General features: G+C 47.2%; 1 protein-coding gene across 1 annotated transcript in view; it reads left to right on the forward strand.

The window, feature by feature from the left end:
- The window catches only part of Rrbp1 (ribosome binding protein 1), a 66,963-nt gene that overhangs the window by 26,277 nt on the left and 21,581 nt on the right, over positions 1–19,105 (forward strand). Inside the window, exons 3-5 of the mRNA XM_026788479.1 lie at positions 4–1,096; positions 15,723–15,871; positions 16,780–16,902. Coding sequence (XP_026644280.1) covers positions 4–1,096; positions 15,723–15,871; positions 16,780–16,902 — 1,365 coding nt within the window. The remainder of the gene's footprint in view (positions 1–3; positions 1,097–15,722; positions 15,872–16,779; positions 16,903–19,105) is intronic.

A 19,105-nucleotide genomic window follows, 5' to 3' on the forward strand; every position in this document is an offset into this window, starting at 1 on the left:
CAGGCCAAGAAAGGGGGAGAAGGGGCCCAGAACCAGGCCAAGAAAGGGGGAGAAGGGGCCCAGAACCAGGCCAAGAAAGGGGGAGAAGGGGCCCAAAATCAGGGCAAAAAGGGGGAAACAAACCAAAATCAATCTAAGAAAGGTGAGGGAGGCCAGAACCAAGCCAAGAAGGGGGAAGGGGCTCAGAACCAGGCCAAGAAGGGGGAAGGACCCCAGAACCAGGGCAAGAAGGGGGAAGGACCCCAGAACCAGGGCAAGAAGGGGGAAGCAACTCAAAACCAGGGCAAAAAAATGGAAGGAGCTCAGAACCAAGGCAAGAAGACAGAGGGAACCCCAAACCAAGGCAAGAAGGGAGAAGGTACTCAAAACCAGGCCAAAAAATTAGAAGGCTCTCCTAACCAAGGAAAAAAGGCAGAGGGGGCCCAGAACCAGGGTAAGAAAGGAGAAGGAGCTCAGAACCAGGGTAAGAAAGGAGAAGGATCTCCCAACCAGAGCACAAAAGTTGAGGTTATACAAAACCAGGGCAGAAAGGCAGAAGGAACCCCAAATCAGGGCAAGAAGGTGGAGGGGCCCCAGAACCAGGGTAAAAAGGGGGAAGGGGCCCAGAATCAGACCAAGAAGGGGGAAGGGGCCCAGAATCAGACCAAGAAGGGGGAAGGGGCCCAAAACCAGGGGAAAAAAGGAGAAGGGCCTCAAAACCAGGGCAAAAAGGCAGAAGGGGCCCAAAGTCAAAGCAAGAAAGGGGAGGGAACCCAGAATCAGGGCAAAAAGGGGGATGGAAATCCCAACCAAGGCAAGAAGGGGGAAGGGGCTCCCAACCAGAGTAGAAAGACTGATGCAGTTGCTAATCAGGGCACAAAGACAGAAGGTGTCTCAAACCAAGGAAAAAAGGCAGAGGGGGCCCCCAATCAGGGCAAAAAGGTAGATGAGTCCCCCAATCATGGCAAAAAGGTAGACACAGCTGCCAATCAGGGTAAAAAGTCAGAGTCGGCTCCTGCCCAGGATAAAAATGCAGGAATGGTCCAGAGCCAGGAGGCACCAAAGCAAGAGGCTCCTGCAAAGAAGAAGTCTGGTTCAAAAAGAAAAGGCGAGCCTGGTGAGTGCCCTGACTCCTGTGAGCTTGAGGGAAAGCTGCTCCTCTGTGACTGGCGGTGTCCTCAGTGCTCTGTTGATTCACTTTTCCTGTTCTCCCCAGATTGGGTACAGATGACAGACCAGGGAAACAACTCCACACAAGTCCAGCTCCATGGGCTGTTGAGCTTTTGGACTTTTATACAGGAGCAGGGGTGCTAGTTTACCTACAGGAGCATGGATAAGTCTAAGGCAGCTGTATCACCACCAAAATGCCCACCACAGCCTCCCTGAGGGTTTAGGAAAGCTGTGCTCCTGGAGCTCTCTATCCCTGCTCGACTTGGAGGCAGCTCCACTAAAGACTCGTATCTCCCCAGTAATTGTGGTGGTCGTGTAACCTTGAGGAGGACCTGTGAGTCTTGGGACTTTCTGAGCTTCCTGAATTTTATGATCCTCAGTCCTCTACAGGAGGGATGTTTGAGTTTGGAGGATGTAGTTACATAACTGGGTGCCTTCCGTGTCAGTCAGCTGCTGCTATATAGTAAGGCTGCATAACAAGCACCCCAAGTTCTACCGCCTTGTAACAGCAGTCCTTTGTCTTTGCTCCCATGTCTGTGATTGGCTAAGGTTGGCTAATGTAGGTCCTGTCTGCTGGGAGGCTCTGCTTCATGCTGTGTCTTACCTAGGTAGGCTCAGGGCTACTCCACATGCATGAGTTCATTTGGGGGCCTGAGCTGAAGTGCCTGTGTCTCTCTAGGGCAGAAGCCCTCTTAGGGTGTAGCAGAGGCATAAGACATTTTGAGCAGGCACCTTCAAGCTGCATCTCATTCTTCAGGGCAAGTCATGTGAATGGTACTGAGTCCCCTCTGAGGGACTCCATGAAGCGGTGTGAGAAACAGTCTAGATAGGGTAGTCTTGGCAGATATTCTCAAGCGTCTGTTGTGTCTTGCCAGTCTGCTTTGTGTTGATGCCCCACCTAATTTTAGCTTTATTCACTTAGTATTTTTAGGAAATAGTTTTCTTCATATTATCCTACCATTCTTCCCTAGTTATTTAATAAGGCATTATGGAACATTAATGTAGATTCCATATTATATAGAGAGAAAATAGATAATACAGAACACTGATTTGCCTTGGTGGTTTTAGTGGGTTACAGTAACTATGCAGATTCAGCCAGGGTTTAAACGTGGTTGAGTCTGTGTGACTTGTGAAGAGCACTTTAGCAGACAGGGTCTTTGAGGCAGTTGTTCTCCCAGGCCTCTCCTGAGGAGACTGAACTGTGGCGCACAGGTGCTTGGTGGACCTGATGCCGCCGACTGCCTGGGGCCTGCATCTGCTTATGCAGGCACAACAGCTACCAGCTTCAACGGTGATGGATGTTAGGACACCAAAGAGGAGTACAGAGATGACACAGGAAAAGTAGGCTACCAGATCTTGAAAGGTGATAACGAAAGAAGACAAAGACATTAAATATGAGATAATACAAATGAAAGCAACTTTAAAAATTAGTATTTCTTCATATTTCAGGGGATTGATTCCAAGCCCCCCCCCCGCCCTGTGTATTCCAAAATCTGCAGATGTTGAAGTCTCATAAATGGCATCATGTTTTCATATAAGTAACTCCCTAAATCCCATATTCTTCATATCCCTTTTTTAGAAAAATTCTATTATCCACCCCCTATAGGGTTGGGGATCAAACCCAGAGCCCTTATGTTTGTTAGACAAATTTTATACCAATGAGCTATGTTTGTAGCCTGCCTCACATACTTTACATCACCTATAGACTACCAAAGATGCCTACTACAAAACAGATGCTGTGTAAATAGTTGTTATATTATATTGTTTAAGGAATAATTACAAAGAAAAGAACTGCATATGTTAAATAGAGACACAATTTTTTTCTCTTTTTGTTTTGTTTTTTAATGTTTTTGATCCGAGGTTGGTTGGATCTGGATGGGAAGCCTATGGAGGCAAGAGTGCTGGCTGTCCCCCAGCGAGAGTCCAGTTGTTCTTTGACTTTTTTTTTTTATGCAGTGTGCTGATATTTTATTCTTCAAAAGTTGGAAGCAATCCTGAAGAAGGCATTGGCTCTTGTGGCTGTGACAGCACCCCCTGAAGTTGGAAACACCTGTGTGGAAGGCCTTCGATATCAGTCATTCGCCTTGGTGCAAGGCCACATGGGACATGAATCCTAATGAGATGTTGCAGTAGATAATTTCCCATTAAAACTCTTCTTATTTGATGGCCTTTTGAAATTAGGGGCATAAAATTGGGTCTTGATATATTATCTTTAAATGCTGTATTCCTCATCCCCAAAAGAATAAAGCAGTAATGCTAACTACCAAATGCTGTAACAATCCAGAAAGAATTCTGCAGGATGGGGCAGGGGTGAAGTGGGGGGTGGAATTCCTTTCCTTGTGCTTGGCAAGCTCTCTGGATGTGGATAGCCTGTCAGGCCTCTGCAGTGGGTTGATTCCCATCAGGGATTCTGTGTTGAAAAGTAGAGCAGACTCACAGAGCCGCAGAGCCAGGGTGCTTCAGAGAAGCCCAGGGCTGTCACTAAGGGAGTATGGTCTCTCAGAAAGGCTGGAACTCCAGCCATGGGGAAGAGCTGTAAAAGTTCAGGACAGGTGATGGGAAGCACTCATAAGCATGTGAAAGGTGTTCCTGGCTAGCACTTGGCTGTGCACTTGGTCCTAAGATTCCAGGTATTGCCCAAGTGACAGGTCTATGTGTTTAGCCCTCTGCCCCAGGATCTCTCACTATAGCACAGGCTGACCTCAAAATGATGGCCTTCTTGTCTCAGCCTCTCAAATCCTGGGATGTAGGTATGAACCGTCATGCCCGGAGTTAGCCACCTCTTTTTCCTAAATAATGAGGAGAGTGTATTGTAAGAGCTCAGAAAACTCTTATGTCCTTGGGGGCATGTGAAGGTCTGTGAGAGTTCTTGTTTTTGCTATTCATAACTCTGTTCCCACTTAGTACCCTTAGGTAAGTGAGCCCCTACCTCGTCTCTGCGATGTCAAGACTCCCCTCAGCTTCCTGTTACACTCAGGATGTAGGGGACTTTGAGTACCTCATGCTTGCAGTGATGTGGACAGGGTGAGCATGCCTTATGTGGAGGTTGTCCATTCCACTCCATGACTGGTTTTGTGAAAGGTGATGGAGATAAAAGAATCATGTCTTCTCATTGTGTCTTTTACTGCAGTGGCCAGACCTTGTGTGGCATTGTCAGACCCAAACAGGCAAGAACGTGTTCGTGAGTTACTGTTTTTATAGTTGTACTGTATACAGCTCTGCTCTGTGCTAGGATTATCTAAGAATGACTTAGTCGGTATGGCCCCTGATGGTTGTGGGTTGAGGACAGCTTGCTGTTTGCATTTATATATACTCTCTGGTTCCTTGGGGCCTGGCTGCCCTTGGCTAGACCACCCATTTGGCTTTGCCTAATGGATTCTGTCACAGTCTGCTTATTCTCCAGCAAAATATATTTCCCATTCTTTCTGGTTCACGGGCTCTAAAGATATTTCTTACTCCTGTGGCCAAGATTCTCCTGATGGATGGTAGCACGGAAGGGTGACCCAACCCGAGCATGGCTAAGCAGTGATGGGGAGGGTAAGACCAATAGCTACATAGACCCTGCAGTGCCGCACTGCCTCTGTGGGTGGGGGTCAGCATGAGGCAGAAGCCCCAGGGGGGGCTCAGTAAGACGCAAGCCATTTTCCTTGTTGTGCTGGTGTTTGCAAGTACAACATGTGAATGGATGTATATAATATTTATGAATACATTCAGATTTGCTTCTCTTTCTTGTCTGCTCACCTGACAACACTGTCACAGCTGCTGGACAGAGAAAACGCCAGGGAAACGGGGGGGCAGGGGGGCAAAGTAGGGCTCTCACTTCCAACAGGGGAGGATTCTGATTTTGGGTCTCATGTGTGAAATGCCAGTACAAACAACAAAGGAGCAGTACAAAGCCAGGTATCAGTGAAGTGCTTGGGATCACTGGCCATCTTGCTTCAGAAAGTAACTACAGTGGGAACTCAGATTCACTTTGTCTGGCAATTTCTTGAACTTTGCACATGATTTTCATCACTGAAGTGAAGCATAAACTGTAGTAACTGCAAGTTGGGGCATGAAATCTAACGGTATGGATACTTACCAGAGGGTCATGGAATCGTCTTTAGTCTGATACATGAAGTATACTAGAATTCACCTGATTTAATATTGAACATTGCAGCTGGTACAGTGTTGTCAGGTGAGCAGGCATGAATGAGAAGCAGACCTGAATGTTTTCACACAGCTAGACCTGTGTTCTAATTCTTTGGTTGGTCTGTGGTTGGCCTACTTTTAGCCACCTTGCAACCTAGCCATAACTAAGTGTTTGTCTGTCCAGAACTGCCTTCATTCTGGGGACTACGTGTGCTCAATACAAAAGAATTATGGCAGAACTGCAGGTGGGTGCTCGGTATCTGACAGGGTAGGGCTGGGCAGATGAAGTGGCCTGAGATGATGCTATGAGGATCCAGGAAATGCTTGAGGGGTGGGTCCCATCAGTTGTCTAGAACAGGCTGGGAAGGGAAGTCTTCCCACAAATGCAGGAGACCTAGACTTGGGCAGGGGATGAGGAGGATGAGGAGGACCCTTGTACCATGAGATTCAAACAGCTGACTGCAGATCTTGAGGGTTGAAAGGTGTGCTGTCCACTAAGAGCTACTGGTCACCCTAGTCATTTAAATTAGCCCAAGATAAGACTCAGTTCTTTGATCATACTTTCTGTCTTTAATGATCTGTAAGTAGTCACATGTTGCCAGTGACTGCTTTTAGAACAGCTTAGAGATAAAATGTCACCATCAGAAAGTTTTGTTGGACACCCCTGCTGTAAGTAGCAGCCATTTATGGGGAGGTGGCCTCCCGGGTCACCTTGCAGGTAGGTATCCACATGAAGAAGACATGGCTTTGCAGCCAAGTATTGGCATCATGTGCAGTTACTCCCCTACTTGATTCTAGCAGTCCATCTATTGTTCCTCACATAGAGAGGCACTGAGAATGACATCACAGCGCATTCTCACTGGGCTGGGGTTGCATACCCAGTCTCACTCTGTCCATGGTTGCTACAGGTACTGTAGAGGTGACAAGCCAGGCGTGGAGGCAAGCCTGGGCACATTTCTGCAGACCAGCCGGAGCTCTTTCAGAATTTGTTCTTTGATGTGACTTTAAGGGACTGATCAGGGCCATGCCATAGATATTAACCACTTGTCTGTGGCAGTGTTTGACAATGAACACCTGATCCCAATTGCTTTTGAAAATGTATCATTACATAAAAAAACATGTTTCTAGCAAGCAATTTAAATAGAGAAGTATGGATAGGGTGAAAATTTAAAGTTGTCCCATTCTGTCCCTGTCACTGTTCACTTCTGGGGACCCTGGAGACACTGCTGTCACATGCAAGCTATGGTATATAACCAGTTAGAAATTGCTGTTTGCTTAACAGTGTATTTATTGGTGACATCTTTCCACATCAGGCTTGCAAAGTTGCTGCATTCAGCTGTATAACATTCTGTAACGTGAATGTATCGTGATTTATTTAAATGACACTTAAATAGTGTGCAGACTTTTTTGGATGCTGAAATTGATGCTGCAGTGATGTACATATATTGCTGTGAGTGTCTCTTAAAGTAAATTCCTAGGTCTGTAATTGCAAGTCAGAAGGTGGATATGGTTTTCATTTAGGAAGAGTGCTCTCTTGCTCTCCAAAAATGGTTGGTGGTTTACAAAGGCCTGCTTGGTTGTGTCATATTAACCCCTGTGTGGTTCTTCTGTCGGACTGAGAAGGGTTTGTGTTACAAAAGGGTGTTAGAAGCCTTTGCATGGAAAGAGGAGACAACACTGGACTATGAAATAAAAAGCAGGGATTCTTTTCTGAATGTTTAGGGACTGGGAAGTGGTAGAATCCTAGAGAAGTAAAAATTCTATGAACTAAAGTGCCACTGTTTGGCTACCACCGCTGGCTCGGTGGGTAGTCCAGCACCTGTGTCCAGCATACTTTAGGATGCACGGTAAACATGTGTATGGTGGTAGTGGTAGTGGTTTTTAAAATCTGTTTTTATCCTTGGATTTAGTCTGTGCCTTCTTAATTATGCCTGCCTGCCTCCCACCCTGAGCCGAGGGCCGCACTGATTACTTGGAATGGCCTCGTGGTGGTGTGCTGTCAGGAGCTCTGCACTGGAAGTGAGTTTGCCTGGATCCCATGTGGGTCTGGGGATGTGGGAAATACACTATATGTTCTCTGACCCTGTAGATAGTGTGCGTTCCAGAATGGGCAGCTGTTAACCGGAGTGAGTCTGTTTCCTGTTGCTGGTAGGAGGGGCTGAGACCAGGGTCCAAGTGAGAAGTCTACCACAGAGCACATGGCCTCTTTGCTCAGTGGGACAGGGGTGCACCCAGGGGCTCTGGCACTTTTGTCATAATCCATGGATTGGCTTTTTGAAGGACCCCTCCCTTCTCCCCTCTCCCTCATCTCCTTCCCCAGCTGGCAGGTTGGTATTGTTCTGGGGCTAGGTGATCATGATGTTGTGACTAGGAGAATCTCACTAGCCTCCATAATGTAGAAAACAGAAATAGGCTTTTATGAGTCTCTCATGGCTTACACGAGAAAGGACACCACTGGGAGATAGGATTGTGGGTAATTTTTTGTATCTTTCATTCACCCTCTTACTTTTTTCTAGTTTTTCTTTTTGTATATATTTTTAAAAACTGGAAAAGAAACAAAACTCCACTATGGAACTCCTGTCTGTGTGTTCCTGGAGCGTCTCTGGATGATGGAAAGGGAGGCCTGTTAGTCCTTCGGGAGAGTTAGGGTGGAGGGAGGCGGCAGCCAGTTCTCAGGCCTCCCACAAGATGCCAGTGCCCACCCAGCCCCTGGTACCTGTTGCCTGGTAAGTGCTCGTAAGCAGAGGTAAGATGAATGTCAAAGGTGCTTCTGTACCCTGAAGCTAGCAGTGTTCTGTGGGTGCTGGTGGCGGTGTCTGAGCTCTTTGTACGCGCAGCCCTGCGGGGTCTCCTCTCCACCTGCAGATCAGGCAGGAACACAATGTAAGAAAAGTGTAGCTTAATGGGCATGAGACAGAAAAGGTGAAGAAGGGCTATCTGACCTATTCAGGGTGTCCACAGAGCGGGTCGGAGCTTTCTTGAAACTAATGGGCCATGATTGCGCCCTTCCTTTCCTCTACCAATCTACCTGTTCACACGTGCTTCAAGTGCCCGTCCTGCCTTGTCCTTGTCCTGCCGTGTCCTGGTGCTGTTACACAGTATGGCAATCATCCTGTGTAGCCAGGGTTTGTAGAGGTGCTTGCTGGTGCTTTCCCTGCGTTTACACCCCTCACTGCCCAGCTTTACCTGTTTACATGGCCACTGCTCAGACTTGGTAGAAGTCATGTGGCCAGCAGATGGCAGTACAGGGTCTCCATGGTAACGCTCCTGGAGCCCCTTCCCATCCATACAGTTAACCCCTCACCCTGTTTACAGGCTGGAGACACACCAGGTGTGCACTCAGAACAAGCCTTGGTGACCTTTATTTCTTTGTCAGGGTTTGAGTCTCCAAACAAAACCCTTGGGGCATTTGAGCCATTCATTTTCTTCCTTTCTTTTTTTTGTTTTTGTTTTTGTTTTTGTTTTCTTTTTTGAGACAGGGTTTCTCTGTGTAACAGTCCTGGCTGTCCTGGAACTCACTTTGTAGACCAGGCTGATCTCAAACTCATTGAGATTGCCTGCCTCAGCCTCCCAAGTGCTGGGATTAAAGGTATGCATCACTACTGCCCGGCAGAGCCATTCACTTTCTATGTGAGTTCTTCAAAATCCAGGCCCTCATTTTCTTCCCCTCTCCCCTCTTCTCTATTCCTCTGTTCTTCTCTTCCTCTCTCTCCAAAAAGAATGTAAAGCGATCCCCCAGGGAAGCATCTCGATGGCATTCTTGTGGACATCTCCATGTGGTGACTGTTGGATGTGGCAGTGCTGAGACTTCAGGTACTGTCCAGGCCTCTGTGCTTGCATTCCCGATAAAGCTGTGGTCTTCCTCTGTAGGCACCAAGGAATCGTGCCTGCCGCTGAAACTCTATGGTCTTCAGCCTTTCTGCCCGCAAACCCAGGCGGGGGCTTGCGCAAGGCCCCATGGTTGTCTTTAAAACTATTGTGATGCTGGATTTGTTCTCCAGGTATAAAACTGTTGGTGTGGAAGTCTGAAGAGAAAGACTCTGACATGCAAAGAGGAAATTAATCATTCAGTCTGTAGGAAGCCATTTAATGCACACATCTTTCCAGTTTAGTAGTAGATTATTCTCCTCCAGCCAAAGGGAAGCCCTTAATAAGCTGCTCTCCCTGCTTGGAGCCAGGGCCTGGAAACTCCAGATGTGAGTGTTTGTGGCCATGTAGGGGTCAAGTGTAGCTGTTCATCTTTGGCCTGTGTGCTCTGGGAAGGGATGACCAGGGCTGAGCTGCTTGGTCTGGGAGTGGAGTCTCCACTTAACATGCTGCCCACGGCCTGTCTTGGCTGTGGCTGGAAGAGCACTGAGCGGTGGTGGGAGCAGTCAAGTTGTATATTATTTCTTTGAGGGCCTTGGCCTTCCCCATAGACTCCTGGCCACAATGTATAGGTGTATAGTTGAGGAGAGGCTGCAGTGATGTTGGTATGTTCTCCTTGTTATTAGAAAAAGTGTTACCTCCCAGCTTGGCTAGGCCCTGAGATTAACTGGCCTCCTGATAGGAGAAGGGATGCCTCCCTGAGATGAGCAGGATGGAGTTTGCCTTTGGTCTCTGGACCTTTGGTGGTTAGTGTAGATGACGCCGTAGAACTGGTCAGGGCTTGACTGCTCTGTAGCACAGCCCACTTTGCCTGGGGTGGTTGGGGTAGACTGGGCTTGGCCTCTGCTTCCTTCCTGTGGGGACGCTGCTGTCCGCAGACCTGAACCATCCCTGCCCTGTGAGGGTTCAGGTCTGGTCTTTGCGTTTGAGGGGAAGGCCTTCAGGATGGGTTTGGACAGTCCCTAAGAAAATGAATGTCCTTCCCATTGTATCCTCATTAGTCCCTAGCCATGTCCCCGTCGGGCCCCACTGTGAGGGGTCCCTGAATTAGCACTTGGGCTTCTCACACTTAGGCTCCTGAATACTCTTGAACTTGAGTGAGCTCTCTAACTTGGGCTCTTACCTGAGTTGCCTGCCCTCAGCCTTGTCCCTTTTGGCATCCCAAACAATGCTCCCTTTTAGTCACTGCGTTTTGTCTGTGGGATAAAATCCACGAAATCTTGCACCTGTTCCAGGCTTATCTCCTTCTACTCCTCTGGGAATCCAAAGTCCTGGATCCTGCAGACTTGTGCCTTTCTGGGCTGTTCCCCTTTCTGCAGGCGTCTGCCTTGTAGCTTTTGCTTGCATTGCTGCCAGGCTGCCTCTCTAGACCCCGGCATGTTGGTCTGTTGGATGACCTCCCTGTGCCTGCTATGTGGTGAAGCGGTGGTCTTCCTTTCTTCTTACCCCTTCAAGCTTAGTATTCGACAGTAGTAAGGGACGGTGAGTACATCCACTATGTTTGGAAGTAAGCTGGGTCTGCTCATCCCGGGCAGAGATTTTGGGAACCTACAGTAATACTCAGCTCCCTTTAATGTCTAGCTGTCCACAGGTACTCACAGGGCAAGTCCTGGAGTGGGCTGATCCCCTCCCTGCTGGTTGAGAAAGTGGAGCATGGGCAAGGACAGGCTTGTTCTGTAGCTGGACATGGGCTAGCTGCTGCTGGAACAGTGGGCTGCTGAGTCCCCGGAGTCCCCTTATGTTAACATCTTCCTCCTAATGCTGAGCTGTTCATTGGGGAACTGGTGGTTATGTAGGCAAAGAACAAATTTTCCTAAAGGACTCCACAGTTGACAGAGAAGAGACTCCTAAGTGCCTCTTTACAAGTTTAATTTTCTAGGTGATAAAGTATTTCTGTAGCAAACCACATCATAGTTTTGAAGTCTGAGGTGTTAGGCACATCGACTGACGCTCTTCAGGCTTCTTGGCAGTGGAGATATAATCTTCCCTCAAGCCTTGCGGCTTAGCAGCATGAGTAAGAACAGTCTGCCCTTTTTGAGTCTCTATGTCAGCCTTGACCTCAGAGAGGCTGTCCTCAGAGCCTCACCCTTGCCTGACTTCTTCACTATTGAGCTTGGAAGGGGCAGGTGTTTCGCTGTCCAAGGAGGGGTCTGAATGGTTGGGCATCCAAAGTTGGCCCTGGGGGTTAGTTTTCAATGCTTTTCCCCCATGCCTCATTCCAGGCACATTGTAAGTTAATTTTTGCAGCCAGGCTGTGAGGGAGGAACAGTTATTACTGACTTTACAGACAAGGAAACAAAGATGGGAGGTAATTAAGCCAGTTGTCCAAGGACATAAAGTTGTCAGAGGAGCTGAGTCGGAAGTTGACATTTTAGCCTAGGCCATTGGAAACCATAGATACTGCATGTATGTATGTATGTATGTATGTATGTATGTATGTATGTATGTATATATGTGTGTGTATATATATACATATACATATATATATCCAAGGCCAGAGGTGACCTATAGGCTGGCCCCTGGCCCACATATATTTGTTTAACCCCCTTGGTGGCTTTATCCATTTATTTTTTATTTTTATTTTTTATGGAGTTAGCTGTCAGTGTTGCCAGCCTAATCTTTTAGTCTGCAGCTGTAGGGGTTCTATACTGTCTCCCGTGTGAAAGTCAAGCCCTGTACCTCAGGCCCCTCCATGCAGGACAGGCCTGTCCTGGGTCTGTATAGCTCTGCATTCCTGAAGGGCCTGGCCCACGGTGAGTGTTGCTGTGTCCCCCAAAGACAGGATCTGGTTGTTTCCCTCTCGTAGCTGCTCTTTGCCGTCTGTCTGCCTCATTCCAGAGCATGCTTACCAAAGCCACCCAGACCCAAGCTGCCAGGGCAGCAGTGCAGGGAGCTGACCTCCTCTGAATTCCCTAACCCTTCCTCTTTTAAAGACTGTGGTTAACAGATTAGATATGAAGTCTTTGGCAAGTTTATTCTAATACCTTAAGATTTCGCAATACCAAGGATTAGGAGAATCCTCAAACATTTGCTAGAGGCGCGAGTGGGATGCTGTGAGTGGGTTGTGGGGCTCCTGTGGGCAAGCTGGATGGAGGTGCCTCATCCAGGGACCCAGGTTTTCTGTCAGTTTTACTGCCTCTGATTCAGAGACAGTGGAGATACTGCCTTCCCCCCCACCCCTTTTAAATAGACCTCAAAGATTCAATGAAAAATATTTTGTGAAGTTCTTACTCTCTAAAAGCAATGTAAAGGAGAATATGTATGTGGAGAAGGCCATGGAAGTTCCTGTGGTGGAGAAGGGGGTAGGCAGAGAAGGCTCAATTTTACTTTACATTACTTTGGGTTGTTTGAATTGTTAGAACTATTTACTTTTAATTGAAACATTTAACAAAAATTCATAGAGGAAGTTTAATAAGGATTCATTAGAATGCTACTTTTTAAAAAAACTTGACAGAAAAATGTGTTCAAGATGATTTTATTTTGGTTTTTATTATATTTTAAATGCTTTCTTTTTTTTTTCTTTTTAAATCTTTGCGATTTTATAAAATATATGTATATTTACAACATTTTTTCCTTTCCTCCAAACTCTCCCATATACTCCTCCCCACTCTCCTTCAAATTCATGGCCTTTTTTTCATTAGTTGTAATTTCATGCATATATGTATTTGTAGATGCATATATATTTCTAAATGTAACCTACTCAGTTTGTATAATATTACTTGTGTGTGTATGTTTTCAGGGATGATGACCATTTAGTGCTAGACAACCAACTGGTGTCCTTTTTCCCCGGGAAAGGCCACATCGTCTACTCCCAGCTTTCCTCAATTGTCTATACATTCTTTGTGTAGGGTTGACGTCTTGCGGGCTTCTCCCCACATCTGGCTTGGCAAGGCTACTGATGTAGTCCTTGTTCAGCTCACATTTGGGCAGGCATGTGGTGTAGCTATCTACTTGAGATATTCTAGTAGCTTCTGACATTACTAGTAGACAAAACCTCGCAGCAAACTCTTCTGGCTTTTACGCTTTTTCTGCCCCTTCTTCCACCATGTTCCCTGAGCCTTAGGTGCTTTGTAGATGTGTCTATTGGGACTGGGCTCTATAGCTCTGCATTTTGATTGGTCGAGGTTTTCTGTAGTGGTCTCTGTGGCATAGAGAAGTTTCCTTGTTGAGGGGTGAAGACTACTTATGAGGCTAGATCCTGAAGGAGGATGTAGGAAGTCTAGAGTGCCTCTTTGAAAGAATAGCCTCAGAAACCCTCTGAATGTAGGAGGGAGCTTTTGGACAGTGCTGGAAGCATCTTGAAGCCTCTCATAGCTGATGCCTGTACCTATGTTGATGTTCAGTAGCAAGGCCTCCTCCAGCAGTGATAGACAAATGTTTCACTCCCATGGTAAAGGGTGAGGCTCAATGGATAGGGCCTAAAGGGCAGTGTCTTTATTTGGATCCCCACCCCTCCTTCTTTGAGACAGGGTCTCATGTATCCCAAGCTAGCCTTAAATACTCTTGTTCTCTACTTCCTAAGTGCTGGAATTACAGGCATATACCAACATGCCCACTAGAAGAGTGTCCACTAGTGGAGAATTGAGATTTCAACCACTCAGGGACTTCTAGAGGATAGGGCCTTCTAAGATCACGGGGTTGGAAGGGCATAGAACAGCCAGTCCAAAAGGAATATGGTGTGAACCACATCTGTAGCTTAATAGTCCTGCCTAGCCATTTTAGAATAGGCCAAGAAGAAACAGTTGGAATGAGTATTAACAGCATACTTCATCCAACTTACCAATTCACATCCAATATGTCACGTTACTGGTTTACGTTCTTGTCTACATTGAGTTTTGAAACCCCATGTAAACTTTCTGCTTGAAGCACATCACAGGCTGCAAGAGTCACATACGAGTTCTCAGGGAGCGCTGTGTCTAGACTGTTCTGAATCGGGAAAGGAATGTCTCTACAGCCTTCCACTCCACAGAGTCTTAAGAGGACATCATGCCTCCTCGCCTGTGGTTTTTAAACCTTGGGCAATGAATATCCACCCAAGGTTGGGGCTCCATGGGAAAACATACAACAAAAACTGTGTCAGTGGGGGTTCCTCCTGAGAGTGAGCTCATGGGGTGTTTTGTTTTATTTTGGCTCTGTAGCATTCAGGATTATGTCTAGTATGTAAGTCCACCATTAGTTGTGTGCGCATACATATTTCAGTGAAATTAAGGAGGTACCCACACACACACTCTTCCACTTTCTTGGCAATACAAACTCTTAGGCCTTTAGTGCTCATGTGGTTATTTTTAAATCTACTGAGCTTTCCCAAGGTAAGAAGTTATAAAATAAGGTGCTCATAGCAACCAGCTCGCCCACATCCCACCTTCCCCTTATTACAGTATCGTGCTAAGTGCTTTCACTTGTGATGAAAATATTGTGACTAGAAGTAGAAATATTGTGACAAGTCAGAGGATTCAAGGTTGCTGGAGGAACCCTCCCATTCCTTGTCCTTGGAAGGTAGGCTTAGCTGAATTTGCTGTTGCAGGCCTCTCTTGTCTGTCTGTTGTAGTGCATTTGGCCTTCTGTTTCAACTGTGGGGCAAATTTAGATATCAGCAGAAGGAATTCCCTAGTCATTTTAGGTGAGCTATCTTCGTTCACTCATTTCTTACCTGTTGGCAGCATGAGTATCAACAAGGGGACTGGGGAGGGGATGTTTAGGAGGATTTTGTTGGGTTTTGGCAGTGATAGTTGTGATGGGGGTGAACAAGCTCGTTCTGGGAGACCTGGCTCAGCCATTCCTCTCCTGAAGCCAGTCACTAGTTAAGCTCCATTCAGGGAGACTAGAGATAGAGTGCTTGTTCCTGAGTGTGGGGAGCAGACTCCTGGTACCCGCCAGCCTTTTCCAAGGTTTTGCATGTGTGGTTCTGATCACCCTTGTTAGTCACGGGCAGTCAGTGCCCATGGAGATGCTGAGATAGAAAAGGGAATTTCACTGAGCCATGGAAGGTGAGATGAACTAAATGTTTACTAGAAAAAGAAGAAAGGGAAAAAAACCTCAGAGGAAAATGTATTGTGCATAGTTTTGCACATCCTTTTTGTTGTTTAAGACATGGTCTAATGTAACTCAGGCTGGCCTCATTCACTGTGGAGTGCAGTGTGACCTTGATCTCCCTTCCTCCTTTCTGGAGCTCCCAGTTTGTGCAGTGCCAAGGATCAAACCAGGGCTTTGTGTGTGCTAGCAGCTCTATCAACAAAGCTACCTCATCCCCGCATCCGCACACAGCTTCAGTCTTGATAATTTAAAGAAGGAAGTTGTAGCCCAGTGACAAAGCATCTGCCTAGCATGCACTGAATCCTGAATATGATTCTTACTACCAATATAAAATAAGGAGGATGTTTTTCCTAGTCTTACTGGGACTCTATGCAATGATGTGGACCCATCATTTAGAAAGAAGCGCACTGTACCAGCCTGCTGTTCTAAAGCTGTGGAACAGTTCTCCTTGGCTCCGACCAGGGCTACCTTTTGAGGGATATTGTTGCACATCCCTTGTTTTGGGGTGGAATGTAAGCCCCTGCTCCTTCTTCCCTCTTCAGGAACCCAAGACTGCGACAGCCCTCTCTTCTTGCCCTATACGACGCTGGTCTCCACAGTAGGAAGCATGGTGTTCAATGAGGGTGAGGCCCAACGGCTTATTGAGATCCTCTCTGAGAAGACTGGAGTTACTCAGGACACCTGGCATAAGGTAGGCCACTGCAGGGCTGGCATGACTCACGCCTTTCCCCCTGAGATCAGCGTCTTGCTCAGTCCTGCCCCTGCCCAGGAGCTGTCTACCAAGGCATACCTTGCTTGTCAAACTGCAAAAAGAATGTCCCTGGAAGGGTTGGAAGGGCTTCCACGTCCTAGAGAATCCTGCCATTGCTGCCTGTGCTCAGGATGTAGCATCAGCTGTCAGTGATCTACTACTGCTTGTCTGCCCGGAAGGCAGAGCAGGGATCTGGCCCACCTGGTTTGGGCCAGAGTATAAGGAAAGAAATCCAGACATAGTGTGTGGCAGAGCCCTGTGACATGTCCCTTGTTCTACCATGGCAAACTCAAAGACTGATTCCTACTCTAGTGCCTCTGTTCTAGGGAGTGAGGTATGCATGGGTTTGTCTCTAACTAGTCGGGTAGTAACTCTGCTGGTCAGTTCAGTGGCTGGAGGTGTTGGGGCTAAGTCATTTCTTGGCTCTCACTGGGGGATGACAGGCTCTGTATGTTCTTGCTGATGCAGGAGCTCCTCAGCAAGTAAGCACTGGGGATGTTTCCTGGGTATGAGTGTTGAAGTCAAGGTAACTATGGTCCCTGCTTATCTCAGACCATGTCCTTAGAATACAGACTTCCTGTTCTAGCTCCCATACTGCAGCCAGTGGCCTCCAGGCTGCATATACTGGCTTTAAGATCTGAAATCCTATGGTTATGAAAACTACAGCAAGCATCCATGTGCACAAGGTCTAGGAGTTTCTGAAGGCTGGACCGTCTGTTCCTCATGGCTGTGTTTAGGGTCAGATGGTACTTTGCTACCTACCCACTGTGCTCTTGTTTCACTGCCAGAGTGGGGGGAACTATGTCTCTTTCTGTTCCCCTTTAACATGGCTTTGCCAACATTTTTAGGCCACGCAGAAGGGCGACCCTGTAGCAATTCTGAAACGCCAGCTAGAAGAGAAAGAAAAGCTGCTAGCGACGGAGCAAGAGGATGCGGCTGTCGCCAAGAGCAAACTAAGGGAACTCAACAAGGTACTGGCTAAGCTTAGAAGTGAGGCAGCCCCTTCTCTTTCTGTTCTCTGAGAATCTCAGCCACAGTTGCCCATTGGGCATCAGGATAGGGGCTTGTCTGTCTTAGCAAGCCAAGAATATTTTGACTGAAGATTCTGTGCTGTCTAAAGAGTTGATGGTGTGGTATTGGGGTCCCTCCTCTGAGGTCTAGGAATACATGCAGCTCAGCGGCGACCAGAACCTCAGATTGTGATGGTTCCCAGGATGACAAGTCATCTTCTGAGTTAGTGCATTGAGGAAGGAGGAGGTGTACACTTAATCCAGTTTGGTTTTCCTGAGAACTGGGGCAGAGGTTGATCTTCCTCCCTGTTTCTGATGTTAGTGGAGTGTTGTACAGGGTAGCTCTTGGCTGCTTGTGGCTGCTCAGAAGGCTTTTACTCTGAATGACAGGTAGCAGTGAGCCAGGGATGCTAAGGGGGCAGGTTTGGGGCATTGTTCAGGATATACCAGGTCCCCAGGCTTGGACAGTCACTCACTGCTGAGCTCACTGGAGCCTCTCCCTTGCCTCTCTGCTTCTGAAGTGGGTCCTGGTGTCCCAGAATCCCCAGAGGACATAGAGGGCAGGACTAGGGGAATCCCCATGGGCCTGGTATCCTCTCAGTTAGGAAGTTCTCTCTTGTGCCAGGTGCTGTGGGTTTTCTCTTGCCGTCTCCCTGGTCTTGCCTTCCCTGTCCCAGGCAGCAGACTCGGGAATGGCCTGGGCCATTAAATATCTGACCCCATCTGAGGCATAGCCCTTCCCTTAGGTACTTCCCATCTGTTTTACTTGAGACAAACTAGAAATGAGGCAAATTGAGTTTGTTCTTAAATTCAGTGACTGCACCTCTGAGCCAGACAGAAAATTTGGTTGATAGACAAGTTGGTCATCCACCAGAGACCTCTTCTTAGGGTTCAGTGACCTCCTGTCCTGCCTCTTAAGATGTCACCACATGGCCTACTTGAGCTATCTTGGGTTCCTGGAAATGCAGGCCTTCAGCTTACGACAATTGGATGCACCATCTCCTCTTAGCTCTATGCACACTTCATGTTAGGATTTAGGCCTAGGCTGCAGGAAAGCTGAGAGTTTATATCATGGAACTTGGCAGAGTCCTCCAACTTCTTAGATCAGATGACTAGAGTCCGCAGTTCTGGGGAGCTGTTCTAATACCTTCTGCCCTAGTTAGAGTTTCTGTTGCTGTAATAAACAGCACAGCCAACTCGAGAGGAAAGGATTTATTCATGTTAACTCTCGGTTCACATTCTATCACTGAGGGAAGTCAGGGCAGAAACTCAAGACAGGAACTGAAGTGGAAGCCGTGGAGGACAGCTGCTTACTGGCTTGCTTACTACCTGCCCAGGGTCGGCATAACCAACAGTCTTTTCAGATGGCTCCAGCTTATGTCAGTGATCAAAAAACAAGCAACAACAACAAACACACAAAAACAAAAATACCTTCTTTCTAAATAGACAGAGGAGTCCTGATGGAAATTTGCTGACTCCCAAATTGAAGTACAGATGAGAGGCTGCAGGAGTGTCTGCCCTTCTAGCAGGCTGTATGTTCCTTGACTAGTCAGTTGTGTCTATACCTTTAATTTAGAAAGGGCTTAAGACATGATAGATGAGGAGGTTGTAACCTCTGATAGAGTGGGCTCTTTCCCATTCTGAAGTCATATTCACCAAGGACAGGGTGGCAGGTTTGAAGGAAGTAAGGCTTCTTAGATATTACCTCTGTGTTGGCCACTCAGTGTCCATGCTCTCCCTCAGAGGTGGCTGTGTGCCATGGTTTCCACAATGACACCTAATTACCAAACATGTTCATGTCCCACCCTTCTTTGGTTGTGGCAGTAGAATCTGTTCCTGGTATGGACTGTAGGTCCAGAAGCCTTGATTTTTGTTACCCACCTCATCTTCCAGAGTGTGGGCCTTGGCTCTGATCCAGATTTAATGCCAGTGTCCAGCAGTGTCCAGCTATGATCCTCTATCCCTACCCACGTCCAGTTTCCTATAAGCTCAGGAGATCCAACGCTGATCTCTACTTAAACCTCTTTCATGCTTTGTCACTAGCTCCCAGTCTCCATCCCCAAATCTGCACCCTGAGTGCTAGGCCTCTGCATCTTACCTTCCCCTCTTTGGATGGCTGCCTGCTCCCAGGATGCTCTACTCTTTCCTGCGTCTACTGAGGTTC

Source organism: Microtus ochrogaster, unplaced genomic scaffold (assembly GCF_000317375.1).
Source record: "Microtus ochrogaster isolate Prairie Vole_2 unplaced genomic scaffold, MicOch1.0 UNK3, whole genome shotgun sequence".
Lineage (NCBI taxonomy): Eukaryota > Metazoa > Chordata > Mammalia > Rodentia > Cricetidae > Microtus > Microtus ochrogaster.